Raw genomic sequence first — 21,167 nt, 5'->3', positions numbered from 1 at the left:
CATTTTCACATCGAGGCTAAGTTTTCACCTAATACCAATACGGTCGCATTTAGAGTCACCTGTACATCTGAATCGCCATTTATAATATAAAATTAAGCAGGTCTATTTCTCAATGGCAGCAAGTGATAGCTTACGTACTTGTATACATATTGTATATCAATGTTTGTTATGCCTGGAATTCTTTTCATTAAATTCATATTGCTGGATATCACCATTCGCTCATACATAGAGTAGTGTTGCCACATCTAGGTTAATCCATCCACTATTAGTTTCTCCTTCTTAGACAGGGTCTACAAAAGAGTCTGAAATCTAATATGTCCCACACTATCAACTAAGTTCCAACCTCTGTTCCATCACCACAATTTTGCATCCCTGTGCCTCTTTTACAAGTACTTTAATGGAATATGATTTGATGAACTCATTGCATGTGTACCCCTTCGACATACATACCAGCGACAAACCTACCTAGCAACAAAATCCCACTCCTTTACTGTAGAGGTCCCTAGATGCCTTTTAGTCAAGTAGTTTCTTCCCTCCGACTGCTAAACTTTGGGATTCCCTCTCTGCTTTCTGCTTCTCTGGCTTTACTAACATATAGAAGTTTAAATGTAATGTGAACAGACATCTCGCTACTCATTTCCTTAGTCTGCTGTAGAGATGATTACAACTAATAGCCACTTATATCCAAGTGGCAATAACTCCTTACATCCAAGTGGCAAGGGGGTTCTGTTCCTGTGGGCGATTTAGTAAGTGGAGGCATATGGATATTCAGCATATGGAGATTCGAAACCACTTCCATTGTCTTCCTTGGAGAATTTTATCAAAATTAAATTTCAGTAAAATCAGATATAAGCATTTCAAGTTTTACCCTCATAGTTTTCTTAGAAGTGACACATACAAACTCAGTACATTTTACACATATAACTTTAATGTCATATAATAGAAGTTTTTTATCACTTCCATTATATTTCTGTGAAAAATTTTATTTATACATACAGTTTTTTTTTGTTTTTTTTTAAGATTTTCTAACCATTTTTTCTATAAGGAACACACACACAGTCATTTATATTTATATATATATAGTTTAAAAAAATATTCTTTAACTGATCTTGCTCAATTACTATTAGAAGATGGGGAAAGCATGTTATTAAATTAGCTCATTCTTTTCTCTGAACCTTTTTACTTTAATAAATAAAACAATAATGATTTCTTCAGAATGTTTTGTGTTTTTTGCTCCTGAAACTTTCGAACATTCTTTTGTTAATCTTAGATATTCGCGATTCCTTCGTTTTTTTTTTGTTTTTTTTTTTTTTGTTTTTTTTTTGTAAATGAAAAAACATAACAAAATTGACAGGCACATTTCATCTTTGTTTTCTTTTTGTTTTTCTTCATCTTCTTCGTATTTTCCTTCTGCTTCATCTTTTTTCTCTTCTTTTCATTTTCTTTTTTCCTTTTCTTCTCCGTCTTTTTCTTCTTTTTCTTAATCTTTTCGGTTTCGTACATGTTTTTTATAGAACGCTGATAAGTAACAACTATCAACTAGATAAAAAGTTGGGATGTTGACCGTATAATTAACTAGGCTGATCCTATAAATAATTTTAATTAACTAAAATAATATCCGCCTAACGACGGATAAAATTAATTCTCTGCAGAGAATAGTTTTGCATCGATTTGATCCCCCCTTACAAAAATTAAAATCAATATATAATGATACTAAACATTATGTCTAGAATCCTTATTCTAATTTTTATTGAAATCCATTACATAATTTTGATTCTAGAAAATGTCTAAAATTTAAGGCTTGGTCTTAAGAAGTAATTGATAATCAGAGAATTTTGCTTAATCACTCAAATTTAATGCAAATCTGAAATATTTGAATTTTCAAAACTAAGGATCTGCCAATATGCCTCCTAAAATCTCTTTAAAATATTCCAAACAAACTGAAATTTAAGGTATTTTTATTAATTGCCGTCTAATACCTAGTGTTATAATCTTACAAAAATCGAAAGAATCTAAAGTTTTGCAAAGAAATTCCACTCCCTTTAAACCCCATTTGCACAAAACTAAATTAAACTAAATATATCTCACATATGGACCTCTAACACATATCAGTAGTGTTCAAAAGTGTATAATAATGATCTATTAATTAGTTTAAGAGTGAATCCAGTACATACAAACTTATAAAAATAAATGCATGCCTAATTTTATATTGGTAGAAATAAGAAGTTGAATTCTGAATCATACCGGTTATTATAGGTGCCACAGGGCTTATGAAGAAGAATCTGAAATCCTACCTAACTAATATTCCTAGTGAACCAAGTGCAAAAGAGATCCAGACAATTGCACTTAAGGGAACAGCGAGGATACTAAAAAGAGCTCTCGGTTGGTTTCAATAAAAAGCAGGGCAATGTTGGCAGCTGGTTTGGCTTCCCCATACCCAACATTACAATCTTCAAAGGAAGAAAATTTAAAAGAAAATACAGTAACATGTGCAGCTTTCTCACAGTAAAAATTTCTCTCCTCCCCATTATGTAGTTTGTTTTACTAAAGATATACTTTTAAAAGATATACACCTAAAAGGTGTAATACTTTAATATGTAATATTAAATAATGTACTATTAAAAAAGGTGCTATGAAAGAATGTACTATTACAAAATATACTCTTAAAAATCTGCTATTAAAAGATTAACTATTAAAAATGTAATATTAAAATGTGCTATTAAAAGATATACTATAAAAAGAAATTCTATTAAAACATATACTCTTAAAAGATGTACTATTAAAAGATATGCTTATAAAAAGATGTACTATTAAAAAATCTGCTATTAAAATGTACTATTAAAAGATATACTATTAAATGATGCATTATTAAAAATATACTAAAAAGATGTACTATTAAAAGATATACTATTAAAAGATATAATATAAAAACTGTACTATTAGAAGATTTACTATTAAAAAGTATATCATTAAAAATATGCTATTAAAAGATGTGTTATAAAAAGATATACTCCAAAAAGATATACTATTAAAAGATATTCTATTAAAGGATATTCTATCAAAATATATTCTATTAAAAGATGTACTATTAAGATGTACTATTTAAAAATGTACTATTAAACGATATATTAATAAAATATATACTCTTAAAATATGTACTATCAAAACATATACTCTTAAAATATGTACTATAAAAACATATACTATTAAAATATGTACAACCAAAAGATATAATTTTTAAAGATGTGCTATTAAAAGATGTATATAAAAAATACTATTATAAAATATAAAACCCAAAAATGTACTAGCAAAAGATGTGCTATTAAGAGATGTATTCATTATAGATAATAGATACACTATTAAACGATTTACAATAAAACGATATACTATTAGCAGATGTGAACTTAAATATAGTATTAAAATAAAAAAAAATACTTTTAAAAGATTTTCTATTAAACGATGTACTATTAAAAGATATACAATTAAATATGTACTATTAAAAGATATTCTATTAAAAATATACTATTTAAAGATGTACTATTTAAAGTTATATTATGAAAATTATGAAAATATGTACAATTAAAAGATATATAATTAAAAGCTATACTGTTCAAAGATGTACTCTTAAAGGCTATACTAATCAAAGATGTACTACAAAAATATACTATTAAACAATATACTCATAAAAGATGCACTTTTAAAAGATGTATTATTAAAAATGTACTATTAACAGATATACAATGAAAAGATGTACTACTAAAAAATGTTGTATTAAAATATATACTATTAAATATCTTATAATAAAAAGATTTACTATTAATAGATGTACTATTAATAAATGTACTATTAAAAGATGTACTATTGAAGAATCTTCAATTAAAATGTACTATTAAAGGTATACTATTAAAAGATGTTATATTAAAAGATGTGCTCTTACAAGATGTACTATAAAAAGATATACTATGAAAAGATGTTCTTTTAAAAAACATACTTTAAAAATATGTATAATTAAAACATATACTATTTAAAATTTACCGTGCAAGATGTACTCTTAAAAATTGTTATATTAAAAGATTAACTATTAAAATATCTATTATTAAAAGATGTACTATTAAAAAATGTACTCTTAAAAGATCTACTATTAAAAGAAATACTATTAACAGATATCTTATAAAAGATGTATAATTAATTATTAAAAGATTTAATTTTAAAAGATATAATATTAAAAGATATATTGATAAAAGATGTGCTATTAAAAGATATACTATTTAAAGTTATACTATTAAAATATAATATAAATAAATGTACTATTAAAATGTTTACTCTTAAAAGATATGGTCCTGGATATGACCTTAAACTATATCCAGTGGTGAGACCCCAGCTTTCGGGCTTTGGGGAGTGTGGAGCTACCCTTTAATTGCCATTGCTCCCAGCTCTGACCTGGAGGGGGAGTACCTGTTAGGGTCCCAACTATGGGTTAAATAGAAACCGACTTGAAAACAACAAATATATTCTATTAAAAAAATTTTCTTCAAAATTTTTGGATTCGGCATTAAATAACCTGAAAAGGGTTGATATGCCGTAAAACAAAAACAACCAACCAACCAACCTTAAAAGATATACTATTAAAAAATATACTATTGAGAGATATATTATTAAAAGATATACTATTAAAATATATAAAATATAAAGGATGTACTATTAAAAGATATGCTTTTAAAAGGTATACTAATAATAGATGTACTACTAAAATATGTATTTAGAAGTTATGCTATTAAAAATGTACTATTAAAAGATATGTTATTAAAAGATATACAATAAAAATATGTACTATTAAAATATGTAATATTTTATGTACTATTAAAATGTATACTATTATGTACTATTGAAATATATACTATTAACAGATGTCCAATTAAAAGATGCACTACTAAAAGATGTACTATTAAAAGATATAGACGTACTATTAAAAATGTACAATTAAAAATATAATTTTTAAAGATACAATATTAAAAATGTACTATTAAAAGATTTATTCTTAAAAGATGTAATATTAAAAGATATATTGATAAAAGATATACTAATAAAATATATACTATTAAAAGATGTACTATTACAACATATACGATTAAAAGATTACTTTTAAAAGATGTACTATTAAAACATGTACTATAAAAGAAATATTAAAAGATATACTATTAAAAATGTACTATTAAAAGATATAATTTTTAAAGATATATTATTAAAAGATATACTCTTAAAAGACATACTATTAAACATGATGCATCTGTAAAAGATAAAACATACAGTGTAACAGCAAGTCCTGGCAATATTAATCTGAAAGAACAGTTGGAAATGACTTGTATACCATACATTACGACCATGTAATCCCTACAGCCACCTACCTTGAAAATGCTGCTGTCAAACTTGACATAGTCAGAAAGAGTGTCCCTAATGATGGAGGTCTGAACAGAGCTGAAATAGAGAAACAGACCAAATATCAAGGTTTCATGTATGATATGAAAAGAAACTGGAATCTTAGGGAGATATACATCATACCAGTTATCATAGGTGCCACAGGGCTTATGAAGAAGAACTTGAAGTCCTATTTAACTAATATTCCTGGTGAACCTAGTGCAAAAGGGACCCAAGCAATTGCACTTAAGGGAACAGCGAGGATACTAAAAAGAGCTCTCGGTTGGTTTCAATAAAAAGCAGGGCGTGTTGGCAGATGGTTTGGCTGCCCCATACTCAACATTACAATCTTCAAAGGAAGAAAAGTAAAAAAAAAAAAAAAATTAAAAGTTATACTATTAAAAAGTATACTATTCGGAGTTATACTATTAAACAATGTACTATAAAAAGATACACTATTCAAACATGTATTTTTTTAAAATGTACTTTTAAACGGTATACTATTCAAAGATATACTATCAACAGATATACTATGAAAAAATGTACTATTAAAAAATATGCTATTAAAATGTCTTTTAAAATATACGCTATTCAAAGATGTATTGTTAAAAGATGCACTATTAAAATATATACTATTAAAAAATGCACTATTAAAAGATATTCTATTAAAAGATATGTGCTGAAAAAATATACTATAAAAAGATATATTATTGCATTCATACTATCAAACGATATTTAAAGGTATACTAATCAAAAGTATACTATTAAAAGAAGTTTAATTAGAAGTTATACTCTTAAAATATGTTCTATTAAATGATATTTTTAAAAGGTATACTATTAAAAGATGCACTTTAAAAGATATACGATTAAAAGATGTACTATTGAAAAATATTATATAAAAAGATGTACTATTTAATGATATTATATGAAAAAATGTACTATTAAAAATATATTTTTAAAAGATGTATAATTAATAAATGTACTCTTAAATGAGTTACTATTATATGAAGTACTATTAAAAGATGTATTGTTAAAAGATATACTATTAATAGATGTATTATTTAAAATATACTATTAAAATATATATCATTAAAAGATGTACTATTAAAAGAATGTATCACTAAATATATACTATTAAGGAGTTATGTTTATTAATCATTGGTTTTATATTGTCTGTCCTCGGTAAGTCAAGGAAAAATCCTTATAGAATGAGACAATTTTTATTTCTGTTCCCTTTAAAAACGATTATCTGACTAATTCTGAGGAGACAAATCCTAACCCTGTCTTTCATGGACTTTATTGCACTTTAATTCAAAACAATAAATATCTTTTTGACATCAGGTCTGTATTTAATCAAATGAATATTATACGAATTAATAAAGAAAGAAATTAACGAAGTACAAGCACACATTTATATATAACATGTTCCGAAAACGTACACATATCATTATACATAACATTAATAAGCATGGTTTTTACTCACAATGAACAATACGGCATATTGCTGTTAAAAAGCAAAGTAGCACAAAAACATTATGATGTATTTATTTGTTTGGGCAAAAATACAGTACACCGAAATTCATGAAAATTTTTGTTTTTAAAAAATAAAATCAACTTTTACCTGTAAAAGCTTCTCATCACCATTTTTAGACAATATAGAAATATGATATAAGAGAAAAAACATAAAATTTTATTAATTATCTCCCTTTTTTTCATAAAAGTTTGAATTATCTCCTTTGACCTAACAGCAATATTCTGTATAGTGGTTCATGTCGAGAAATACTACAGTTCTCTATTTTTAAGGTCGGATATAGATATTCAAATAAGCCAGATTTTCTTCATTTTGCTGAACGTTAAGATCGAAATTTCCTGCATTTTTTATTACTTTTTAAACCTTTTATGCTGAACAAAGGGAAATAACTTATCACATGTGTCTTTCAATGACTTGTTTTATTCTTCATTAAATAAGAATAGTTAATTAGGAATTAAAAAAGACAAAATCAGTAGACGTGATATTATTTCCTATAGTAACTTTTTATGGCAGTTATAAACGAATAAAAAAAATAAATTCGGACTATAAATAAATGCAATTGCTTTAATTAGGATTGGGTTCTTGTCCAAAAGTCCCCTATATTAAAAAAAAACAAAATAAAGGAAAATCTGTATGATATATGTTCCCATGACGAAACAAAAATATCATATTCCAAAAATCACATTAATTGATCAAGTAGTTTTATTTTTAAATAAGGAAATCAAATTTTATAGGTATTCAAGGAGTAACTGTGATGTTCAACATATTTTTAAATTTTAAATAAAAGAAAGCGAGATAACTCAACAATGATTTATACTTACGAGATTTATGTTGTAATGTCCACGAATTCTCATTAATCGCTTAAGAATGATTTTCTTTATAAAAATAAAACTATGTGACCAATTTATGTGGTTTTTGGAATATGATATTTTTGTTTCATCACGAGTATATACATCATGCAGATTTTTGTAAATTTTTATTTTTTTAATATAGGGAAATCGCACGCCATACATTCCATTTTTGTGTTAAAAATAATAAATTTATTAGATAGAAATTGTTGTTTTTTGGAAATGGCTTTAGAATGACTGCTATGTTATGCATGGATAATTATTCATGCATTCAACTATTTAAAGTGGTGTGAATGTATATGTTATTTGGGAAATATTGACTGCATATATATTTTTTATACAATGCATGATAACGTGCTGTTCCTCTCTTTACTTCCGACTCTCTCTCTCTCTCTCTCTCTCTCTCTCTCTTTCTCCCTCTATCTCTCTCCCTCCTCCCTCCCTCTTTCTCTATCTGCTAATAACTTCATCATCGATATCACCCCATACAAAACTGGAGTTTCTCCAAGTTTCAAATTGTTATGGTATATATTATAAAAGTGATTGTAATATTTCGTTTGTTTTTGTCGTGTGTTATTTTTTTTTTTTTTAATTTACTATCTTTTTGCACAATTTGTAGACGTTTTGGGTTCCCCTCTCTCCAACTTTTCAATCTTTTACTGCTTTCTTTTTAAGCTTTAAAAGAAATTAAAATCTCCTAGTCGAGAAAAATCCCCTCGTAACAGACACATGCAGTATAAAAAATCAAAATATGCTTTTGTTAAAGAATTTTTTCTCTTCCTGTCATAATTACCCACAATCCTATTCATTCATCTCATGAAACTCTGTTCCCAAATCATTTTTCTTGTTAGTCTCATTTTCCAGATCAGAAAATGCATCCCGTTCATTTTATCCTTTCACAAACAAACATTTTAAACCACTCTTATAATTATCCAGTTAAATTGAAACGAAATGTCTCCAACCTGTTGCTGCTGATACAAGGTCTTAACCTGGTGTTTCTTTTCTCACCAGAGTTTCTTTCAAATTTACTAATCTTTTCTAGCTATGAAACAAATTATTTAGAGTGACACATACAAATGGCAAAATATTCTCGTATCCAAATCTTATTTTGATCACAAAAAACAATATGGTGGTGAGTAAAGCTAACCCGACATATAAATCTCAATATATATTCCTTTCAAATCAATTGTTTCTTGACAATTGTTTCAATGTTATCAATTGTTTCTTGACAATTGTTTCAATATATCAATGTCTGCACTTAGTTGACATTGACTAGATTAGCATGCACTTTTTATTATTGTTTTTATTATTTTCTATTTTCATTTTATTTTGTGAATGCTTCTATGTTGCTTTTTGCTCTTGTTGTGCTCTTATAAATGTGTCTTGTCTCTGTGAAGTAGATTGCACGTTTCTGTTTCTTGGCAGACGATCAAATTTGTGATGTGAATTATGTCTGAAATGAATGGAACAAAAAGGAGCAACAAAAACAATGATTCAATCTGGGGCCATCAATGCTTGAACAACAGAAATAACCCATGCCTTCTTTTTAAGAATAGGCTAAAAATAAGCCCAAATTTGCTGCTAACAAAATGTCTTGGCAGAGTAAGAATTTCCTTTTGGACAATTCCTTGGTTGTCTCTGCAGAGAGACTTTTATATCTTTTATTACATAACTATCCTTCATTTGTAGCAAAGATGTTTGGTAGCTTAATATCTTTAAGACAACAATAGAAACAATGCTCAAATCATAACAAGCATGTTCCAAAAAATGCATGATATTTTATTTGAATTAATCCAAAATGACCACAATTATCTGTGAAAATTTTACACATAACATCATCCATACGAATAGACCAGTTATGCTATTGATCATGATAGATTCTATTGTGTTGGTTGGTTTAGGTTCCACCGATATCATCAGATACTTACTGTCATGATCACGTGATGGTTTCTAATATACCTAATTAAAATGGTATCATAGAACTGATGGAATTCTAACTGGCCATGCTGAATTATCAGTTCGCATTAATATCCACATCATGACCGTCACCTTTCAATGCATACAAATACAATGAAATGCACACATGTCAGTTTTCTTAAACATAGAATCTGACACTAATCTACACCGTTATTCAAATACACAGTGGAACGATAAAAGTGTCACCCTAACGAAAACAACACCACAGCTTTATTTTAAAACTTTTATTGAAAAAAATCAATTCAGGTAACTTGATTATGTAGTATCTATTCAATGTAACCGCCTTCACTCTCAGTCACTGTTTCGATACTGGTCCGGAACTGGGAGCACGCCCTTTCCACAAGTGCTGGCAGGAGCTTGGCAAATGGCAGCGATTAGGCTGGCTTTGGTTTTTTGGGAAGTCAGGCTGGTAATGTTCTTGATGTTTGACCAAACGAAGTAGTCCAGCACGTTCAGGTCGGAGGAGGAGGGGAGCCAGTGAGAGAAGGGTACAAAGTCATAACACTCCTTCTGAAGCCAGGGTCTCTTTGGACTTGTGGGCCAACGCTCTTTGGACTTGTGGGCCAATGCTCTTTGGACTTGTGGGCCAATGCTCTTTGGACTTGTGGGCCAACGCTCTTTGGACTTGTGGGCCAATGCTCTTTGGACTTGTGGGCCAACGCTCTTTGGACTTGTGGGCCAACGCTCTTTGGACTTGTGGGCCAATGCTCTTTGGACTTGTGGGCCAATGCTCTTTGGACTTGTGGGCCAACGCTCTTTGGACTTGTGGGCCAATGCTCTTTGGACTTGTGGGCCAATGCTACCACACCCAGGGTCTGCCAGCAGCTACATGATTGCACCAGAAGGTCACCAAACTCTTCAGTATATTTAGGTACACTTTGATGTTGACTTTCAAGTCGACTTTGAAGATGTGAGTTGGCATGATGTAGCCCTCACTTGAAACGTCACCAAAAACCATAACCATGGCCCAAAACTTTGTTTTCATAACCCTGGGCACATCCCTGTTATTCATGCTAATCCAACGATGCATTTTGGGGGTGCTGGCAATGGTCCTGTTGTCATAACTTGGATTGGTAGAGAACATGAGTTTCACAGTGGCGCATCTCCAATGTCGCTCGTTGGATATTGTGTCACTTTCGCTAGATAGCAGGCTCCTATCACTCTTTGGATTTGTACACAACTGGCCAACTAGTAGATAGTCTACAACAAATAAAGAAAACTGGGTTTCAACAAATGAAAATGGAATCATGTCGTCATTTCTAGGGTGACTATTTTATCGTTTCACTCTGTATTTCAGCAAGTCATCTAATGAGTGTAAGTTCTCTTTTAAAGGAAGTAACCTTTTAAAACTGCAGTTATATTTATTCTAATATGGTGATAATGGGTGAGTGTTTTCTGTCACGATTATAATTAAAAGATCTACCTTACTCATGGGTAAAATAAGTAAATGACAATAGACGACATTAAAGATTACTAGAAATACATCTTAGGTTGGTTGTGCCGAAAAGGGATAAAAACAAGCCAAGAATCAATCTTTACAAGAGAGATGTCACACATCTTTGTAGATTTTATCCTGTTGCGTGTGAGTTGGAAGCACCAATGACAGAACATCTTCCTAGTACAACTTTGATACTCTGACCAGCTGAAAACTAAAAAAGCTGAACTGTATGGGCATGGCAAGTCGTCCAACAAATTGTATTCTTATGCCAAGACAGCTGATTGGTTTATTTACACCAAGAGAAATTAGTGCATCGAAATGTTTGACTGCTACAGGAATAATTAAGTCATCTTATTGCTGATAGACGGAAACTGTTCAGTATTCAGGCTGAAATAGTAAACAGTTATTTTTTCAGTTCAAATATATTAATTTAATTTACTTCTTTTTTGGGAAGGTAGACAAAAGCTCAAGTGAGAGTTTGATGAAAGTGTTCTTTAGAACAAACTGGATTCAAACTCAGGTCTTCAGTTCGTATTGTTAACCATTTATCCACCGTCACCCCGAATATATTCATTAAATTAGTATTACTAGCTAATTGAGCTAATGAGAACCAAATATATTCATTAAACTAGTAATAATAGCAACTTCAGCCCTAAACCAATAAGATCCATTGACAAAAAATTCACATTCACAAGTAAATGTTTAATTTTATTTTTAAATTTGAAAATTGACATTCTTTTGCAAAATATAATGACAATAAATCTTATGTATTGAATCCTTCTTCTAATTTTGTTCTGGTTAGTACTTATTTTGAAATAGGTCATCTTTTTAAAAAGATATAAGAAGTGTATTTTGTTTTAAGGTTTTAAAATGTGAATATATTTGATGATTCCAGCTATATAATTTAATGAAGTCATTTAAGTCAATAAAATCAACATATCACTCAATAAGCCTCAGCTTTGATCGCGCCACTAATAAAATAAATCCATAGAATTTAAATAGCATGTGTCAAAATTTGAGCTCACTCGGATTATTAGTTTACAAATTACAGTTAGTTAAGTGAAAGTATGCTTGCAAGTTTTCAAAAGAATGAAAAAATCTGAATTTCGTGGAAGCAATAACTTGATCAGTGTTGTTTGGGCTCTTTCTCTTAGAAACAACGATCAAGAGGTAGTGTGTTCACTTTAAATGCGGGGGGAGGGGTACAAACTCAAATAATGTAAAATTTTTAGTTCCACAAAATTCAGTAGCTGTCCTGGAAAACGTCAAGAGAGCACACAAATTCGTTTTGGCCAACTGTAAATGAAAATTAGGTGAGTTATAAAAAACATTGGAGTCATCGTTTTGCATTAACATTTGGCAACAAGAAAGCTGTGTTCAAAGTGGATCCCGTTTTTGCTCACAGTCAATCAAAAACAACAATGTGTTGATGATTCAGGATGTTGTTTGGAAACTGTTTCAAATGCAGGCAAACATTAAATTATTTGAAATGTTAGATGTGAATTAAAATACAGTTACATTAACATACAATCAAACTTCGGTTCATGAACGTCACAAAACTAGGAAAATTTGAATTTTGAACAAAAAATGCAAGCTGGAAATGCCTTGGTTTTCTAACTTAATTCTGATTCCTGAACCATACTGACGACAACCGAAGCACAACATCTGATAAAACGTTAACAGCTTTATACAGGATTGCCATTCCTTGATTTTTAATCCAGATGAGGATTTTGTTAAATAAATCCGTGTTTTTAATTTTTTTAAATCTGGGTATTGTCTTAGGAGGCCTGGAGTACCTTTTCCTGCCTTGACAAGGTACAAAACTGGCTTTGAAATCTAGAGAGACATGCCGTCTTCTCCTTCCTGTTATCTCTTTGCCACAGAAAAGGCATAGAGAGTCTATCTCTGCTCTATCATTGTTTTCATGGCAAGTGCTCGGTTGAGCTTCAATTTAAGTTCATCCATGTAAAACATTCACAGCAAACACTCGCCTAGCTATAATAACTATCAGCAATTCTCTTACACACTATCTGTACCTAAATCTAAATGAAAATTCCATGAGCAAGGCTTCTTTCCTAAAGCTACCCGTCTGTGGAACACAATACCACCGAACTGTTTCCCAGATCATTATAACATGATCGTTTTCAAGTCCAACGTAAACAGATTTTTGTTGAGGCATCCTTGAAAATAATCAATTTTTGCCGAATTTCCGTCACTACCATTTATGATTGACACATTAACCTTTATCCTCAAGTGGCCTCTAGATCTTGATAAAAAGTGACTCATCCTGTAAAAACAAATATAAAATGTGTAGTTAAAAAATCATAATATACACTGAAAATTCATAAAAAGTTATCAGAAAAAAATGTTTTCATGAAATAAAGTTTTATAACATGTATTATATTTAGTATTGAAAACAATAATATAAATGATGCCTAATAATTTTGTATATTAACCCAGTAAATAGCAAAAAAAAAATTGTCTATAAGAATTACCGAATTCTTTTACATTATTTTTGAAGGGAAAATAGGATTCAATTTTCGAAAATATTTTCAAAACGGAATCATGTTGGAGATCAAACTGTATGCATCAATGTTGTGAGTCGGGTTAAGGTTATCAACTGTGAAGAAGGCTTTGCTTCCGTGAGATATTTGGATTATATACCAGATATTTGGATTATATACCAGATATTTGGATTACATACCAGATATTTGGATTATATACCAGATATTTGGATTACAGACCAAATATTTGGATTATATACCAGATATTTGGATTATATACCAGATATTTGAATTATATACCATATATTTGGATTATATACTAGATATTTGAATTATATACCAGATATTTGGATTATATACTAGATATTTGAATTATATACTAGATATTTGGATTATATACCATATATTTAGATTATATACCAGATTTTTTCACTTCTTCAATAATTTTCATCCAAATGAAACTTGTAACTTTATTATTCCTGATATTCATAAATTACCTCCCTGATAAAATTGTGTCCAAGATGAACAAATTTGCTGATAACACCATGCTCTATAATAGACATGAGGGAAAAACGAATGTGCGCATATCTAAGGCATTGTCTTAGAAAACGACCTTCATTCAGTACCGGAATGGGGCCGAAAATAAATGGCAGCATTTAATGTTACTAAGACAAAGCTTCTTTCTTTTAACTACTACAATAAAGCTTTCTCAACTATCAATTGCCATGGGAAATAATACCTTACCAAAAGCCCATACTTCAAACTCTTTGGCTTAAAATTCATAGGCAATATGAATTAGAACAAATACATGAAGACATTGACAAGGCTGCTGCAAAGGTGAGCTCCATCTACCATGCTAAAAAATGACTCACGCCAGAGTGTATCCTATATATTTACAAAGCCACAATTCGCCCATGCATGGAATATTGTTGCCACATTCGGGCTGGAGCATCTACCACTAGTCTCTCACTCTTAAACAGGGTTCAAAAAAGAGTCTCAAATCTAATAAGTCCCGCACTATCGGCAAAGCTTCAACTTCTGTCACATTGTTGCAATGTTGCAACCTTATACCTGTTTTACAAATACTTTAATGAAATGTGCTCTGATGAACTCATAGCACTTGTGCCCCCTCTACATATAAACTCTCAATTAACCAGACAAGCAGCAAGATCCCACTCCTTTACTGTTGAAAAAAGCTGTCTACCCTAATAGTTTCTCTCAAATGAGTGCTAGACTTTAGAATTCCCTCCCTGTTTCCTGTTTTCCTGAGTGTAATAAGCTGCAAAAGTTTTAAATGTAATGTGAACAAACATCTTGCTACTAAACTCACCACAGTCCCCTCTTAAGCATGATCTCAAATAGTAGCTGGTTACATCCAACTGCCAATAAGCCTTGTTTGGGGTGAAAAAATGGGGAGCAAGAGAGTTACTCTTGTAATTATATTATTTTTACCTTCTTCCATTGTAGTAAAGTACATTTTTAGAAAGGCACCCAAGGAAAATTTTCGAAATCTTCCTAAATAATATGACCATTCATGATAGACATATTAACTGTTGTCTCAAATGTCAGTTAGTTTATTTTATGTATATTTTTTGCAAAAATATCTGGTATTGTTTTTAGATGCATACAGCACCAAACTTGACTTTAAGATTTCAACGTTCTTCAATAGCAAACGATTTCCAGAAAACTGCAATTGTGGGTTAATCTGACAAAAGAGCATTACTATCTCTTATTCTACTATTCAAATAATATATTCTTTATCAAATATACTTCACTCCTGACACAATTCTCTACATGTATAAGAGCCAGATGCATTTTAAGAAGGAGGACTGTATTCATATCTTGAAAGCTATCGGCCATAGCATTCGTTTTGTCTGAAGAAAGTATAAAATCAATGTTGCAATCTAATGAGGGATGAGATCTTCTCGTCCCTACAGCCTCTTTCAAACAGAAGAGATGTTGCCAGCATTTCTCTACTGTATCGTTATGTTCATGGTAGATGCTCGGCTAAGTTCCACTCTCTGTAGAACATTCACAGCAAGAACTTGTCTAGCTACAACGACTACAGCAAGGAACTTTCATTTTTCTCTTTATATACCAAAAAGCAAATGAAACTTCCATGGACAAAGTTTCTTTCCTAGAAATTTATGAAACAAGATACCACAAATCTCTTTCCTAACTGACTACAGCATAATCATCTTCAAGTCTAATGTAAACTGATATCCTCTTGGATAATAAATTTTTCTTAAGTGATCTTCGGCCCATTCTATCTATTATTTTCAATCCTCCTGTGGTGTTGATCATCGTCCAACTGACAATCTTTTTAATCGAGTGCACTCCAGGCCTTGATAAGTCGTGACCCACACACAAAAACAAAAAAATATTAGAGTGTTGACTGCTTATTTTTATTTTTTTCGACCTCTTGAAAATTCAAATACTAAGGACCTTAAGATGTCGAAGATGTTAATTTCTATTTTCAAGGTAAAGGGTTAGGGTTTTAAGGTAAAGTGCCCAGACTTTCAAATTTTCTGTTTGTTAAAGACTCTATCATGACATTCATAGATTGCTTATTGGACGACAACAACAAAATAAATCATCTGATTTAAGTAATCAAAATTAGTTTGTTTTTAACTTGTATGACAAATAAGAGAAAAAAACAAACAATGCCTTTAAGATTATAAGGAAAGGAAATGCATTTATATAAGCAACCTTTTCGCTTGCGATTGCTTCAACAAAAACGGACTCGGAAAAAGATTTTTTTTTTTAATTTGATATTAGTTTTTAATTGTTTTCACTTGATAAAATTATGGGAGAGTTTTTAATAAAAGTACAGAATAGTTAACATTCTATAACTTGTAAAAAAATTGTAAAACAATACAATTCATATGAAACACATTAAAATGAAATTTTTAGCCTTTATCAACATGTTTTCAGATATTTCCTTGTTTAAAATCTGTCGATTTAATAGCTATTCCAACGTCTCTGGATTTGTTAACCAGTTAGTTAAAGAATTTCATTCTAATGCGTTTGGTATAAATTATATGTTGTTTTTGTAATTTTAGTTTACAATGGATGTTAACTATTCTGTATTTTTACCGAATTTTATCTTGGATATTTTAAATGATTTAGTTTTTAACAATAGTTTTGTTTTGGGGAAAAGAAGTCATCTGTTAAATTATCTATTAAAATAAAAATTGGGGTGATATAAACTCATGCAGCAAGTGAAACTTAAACTGATATCTTATTTTATTTCGTTGGGTAAGGATTAGGGTCAGAATTAGGGTTAGGATTAGGGTCAGGTTACAACATTTTCCTGATTGGAAATATAGAGTATGTGTAATTCTCGTAATCGTTTTAAGAATTTCTCGGCCACATTTCAAGCGTCTCTTATGAGGCACATTTTTGTGGAATTCTTAGAAAATCTAAACAATTTTAGTACTTGTCTGTGAAACAATGGAAGAATGGAAACAATTTCAAAAATGCTACCAAGAACAAAATAACGCTTAATATACGAACAAATAATGTTCTTTTAGAGTTGGAAAGTGCGCAAAAAAATAAAAGTCCCTTCTGCTCCATTTATGGAATGGGAGTCGGATGCAACTCCATTTTTTTGTAGTATCAAACATATCCATTGTATCATTCTCATGTCATTTGGTATACACAAGTCCAGATAGGTTAACAAATGATGACGAGTTTGTGTGCACATGAACTGTAAGACAATAAAGATGGATGAGAACTCCGATGTGGAGAGAGAATATTTGGATGGCGAAGCTCTTGAAGTTGTTGAGATGTTTTGTTAACTTTGTGATACCATTGGAGCACAAGGAGGATCGGGTGATAGTGTGATTGCAAGAGTTAGGAATGGATTGAGTAAGTTCAGGGATCTTCTGCCATTTCTAACCAGCAGAGCATTACCACTGGAAGAATCTATCAGGCATGTGTATGCAGTGTGATGATGCATAGAACTAAAATAAGGACATTGAGGGTTGAGGACATGCGTTGCATGGAAATAAATGATATGAGAATGATACAATTGATATGTTTGATTATGTAAGACGAAACACTCGGCAGTCTAAGGAGATGTGTGCAGAATAGGATATTTTGGTGGTGTATACACACTAGTGATGGGATGATTCCTATATTTTTTCCGATTCTGATACAATTACCGATTCCATACTAAATTTCTGATTCCGATACAATTATCAATTCCGATTCTTTAAAAATCTCTAAATATTTAACTATGTAGTTGAATTTTTCACAGATATTTTCCTAAATGTAAAAATAGCCTTGTGGGGGACGATCTATCGATTTTAGCTTCACTGGTGGTTTAAAACCAATAAATATTTATTATTTTATCATTATTACCAGCAATCGTAGCTTTAGCTTTAAACTAAATCAAATAAAAAAGACAATACAAAGAATCGTTTTGGCATCAGAAAATCGGTACAAATTTTTCTGATTCCGATACCAATTCCGATACCCTCAAATATTCCAATTTTTCCGATTTCCGATTCCAATTAATCGTCCCAACACTAATATACACTGAAAGAATAGATGAGACTTCTTGTTAAATAGTTGAGGCAAGAGAGTCAGTTGGCAGGGGAAAAACAATTAAAACATGGGAAGATGTGATGAAAATGGGCTTGAGAGAAAGATGGATAAGTAAAGACCTGTCCAGAGATAGATTATCTTAGAAGGTAATATCGTCCAATCCATGTAAATCAGATGATGATGATGATGATTTCAATGTCTCTCACCATTGCCCTCTAAATTAGACACCATTCAAATTTCTCAGAATGGCAAGATGGACGTTTTTCCTTTCTGGGTAAAATGGACAAACAAGCGACCACCTATGCGAACTACTTCACATTTGAAAAGAATGGCTAAACTCCTTATTACAAGGTTGAATGCATTTAAAATTTTTTGATTTAAAATGAAAACTTCTACAAGCACAAATGAAGCAATCCAATTTAATTGATTAAAAAAAAGAAAAGAAAAAAAGAATTTATCAGTTGCAACTCTGCGATTGGTTTACAGATTCCTGAAGAATCGTCTCGGAAAAAAGCCTGCAATGACTGACGAATTATGCCATTCACAAATGTGCAATCTATGTTGTCTTGATGTTGTGTGGTTTTTTATTTTATCTTCTTCTTTACTTCCATTTCAGAAGAGTTTGGTCCATTGCATGTTTTTTCAAGTACGTATCTCTGTTGTTTCATTTTTTTTTTCGTTTTCTCCTCCACACTTTCTTTTTCTTCTCTGCATGTGCTGCACCCTAACCACCACCACCACCACCACCACCATCACCACCATCACCTATGCAATTTCGATAGAGGAATTTTGCAGAGATCCTCTTGCTGTCTTGGATCAAAGTTTGCCACACTCTTCTCCCAACGAAGCTTCTAATGTCTTGGCATAAGCAGAAAACAGAACCTGGACCCAGTCCCTTCCATTATTCATATCACACTCTCTCTATCTATATATCTGTCCAGCCATATATGTATGTGTGTGTGCGTGTGTGTGTGTGTGTGTGTTTGTGTGTGTGTGTGTGTGTGTGTGTGTGTGTTATTTCTTATGAACCTGGCTTGCTGAACCCTGTGACTTTCGTAATTTTTAGGTATTGCTAGATTCCCGGCTTATAATACTCACTGCTTTGCAAGCAAGAAAAATGGATAACAATCACAAAAGATATATACACCCGCACACACACACACACACACGCACACATATATGTGTGCGTGTGTGTGTGTGTGCGTGTGCGTGTGCCTGTGTATGCTGAGATTGTCGGATTGTTTGTTTTCCGTACTTGTCTTCTTTAACAGTTTGTCATTTATGTGCTTCCATAATTCTTAATACTGAACGCTGCACTCTCCTGAACTCTGCACTGGCAATGTTGCAATGAGTTGTGCAAATTGTAGACTTTGACTTGATTGGCTGCGTCTCTCTGTGTGTCAGCATTTTATTCCGTGTATGCCTTGCGTGTGCGCACGCAGGTTCAGCATTTAATATGTATCCGTGCGTGTGTGCATATACACGAGATGCCATGCGTTTGTTCCTATTTTGTTTTACTTTTCAATTTCTTTATTTGGATTGGATTTTCGTTTTTTGGGGGTCAGTCGTTTTGAGATCAAATTGTGGCTGTTCTCATTAAAGTCCTATTTGTTCTCAGCCATTTTTTATTCTTAGTTTCTTATCTTCTTTATACCTGCTGTATTTCTTGTTTTCTGATCTACATTCGCCTTTCACAAGGACAACAATAAAAATATATTCATTCTTTAATGATTAAAGAAAACATAAAAATAAAAATAAGAATCTTGGAAAAATGAAAACTTTTTTCCCCCCATTTTTAATTGAAAAAAAATGTCTTTTTATAAAAGTAGAAATGCTAAAAGCTTTTGCTTATTATTCCGGATTGATCAGCTTCCATATATGAATGACTTCTTCTGATTTATTGCTATTATAGCCTCTGAAACTACTTCCGGTTTGTTTCTTGCCATTTTAACCGCCCCCTCTTGATAAAGTAAAAAAACTAGGGATCAGTATTAAAGTTATAGCTCTTGTAAGTGAATACTTTATTTCTTTCTAAAAATATTTTGGATGGACATTTGTAGTCATATGAATTCTTCGTTCTTTTAATAAACAAATACGCAAATCTATAACGAGTTAAATCTGGAATGACAATTTTTTGGATTAGAGAAACTTAAGATCTAGTTTCATTTAAAACATGACGTATTTTTTTCATCACGAACAGACATGATTTCACATTTAATCGGAAGTGCTTATTTCTCATCATCTGCTTAAATTTACATCTGTTGTTTCGATCGACTTTTTTTTAAATGTAAACGAGAATACCCGTCCCAGGACAAGTAAAGTCGTTTCCCCTGAACAGAAAATTTTGTGCCCTTTACAAAGAAGAAACTCAAGACATAATGATACTAAACCTTACGTCTAGAATCTTATTCCAATTTTCATCAAAATTCATTACATGATTTGGATTATGGAAGATGCTTAAAGTTTAAAGCCTAAGCTTAAGTGATCTGAATAAGAAATGCTTAGTTGGTGTATAATGAGTATGTTTCGACATATATAATGAGTATGGTGTATAATGAGTATGTTGTATAATGAGTATGTTGTATAATGAGTATGTTGTATAATGAGTATGTTTCAACAAATCCAATGCAAATCTGAAGTATCTGACATTTCAAATGATGGTGGCGGGTATGATTTACGTCACGTTTCAAAAGATGAATTCAAACATAAGTAATAATAAAAAATAAATTAACTGGTAATAATAGCATTGGAAATCAATTTAATAGTCTAAAACAATTTATTTTGCTTTAAGTATTGTATGTAGTTCTTTCACAATTTTATAAAACTTTCAGCAAAATATGTGACTGAAAGATCATAATTTACTAGTTGTTAAAATTTCTTAAATATCAGAGATGTCTGAATTT

The 21,167-nt window shown here is 30.8% G+C and overlaps 1 protein-coding gene across 9 annotated transcripts in view; it reads left to right on the top strand.

The window, feature by feature from the left end:
• The window catches only part of LOC145243539 (neurexin 1-like), a 409,860-nt gene that overhangs the window by 344,895 nt on the left and 43,798 nt on the right, over positions 1-21,167 (top strand). For 2 of the 9 annotated variants that reach the window (XM_080106516.1, XM_080106512.1), the window contains one exon: positions 18,881-18,910. The exons of the other annotated variants lie outside the window; for them this stretch is intronic. In XM_080106516.1, the coding sequence (XP_079962642.1) occupies positions 18,881-18,910 (30 nt within the window). The remainder of the gene's footprint in view (positions 1-18,880; positions 18,911-21,167) is intronic. 9 annotated transcript variants of the gene reach the window in all.

The sequence above is a fragment of the Euprymna scolopes genome, chromosome 22 (assembly GCF_053919585.1).
Source record: "Euprymna scolopes isolate OS-2025 chromosome 22, ASM5391958v1, whole genome shotgun sequence".
Lineage (NCBI taxonomy): Eukaryota > Metazoa > Mollusca > Cephalopoda > Sepiida > Sepiolidae > Euprymna > Euprymna scolopes.
The sequence above is the reverse complement of the archived record's forward strand: the minus strand, read 5'-3'. Positions and strand labels throughout refer to the sequence as shown.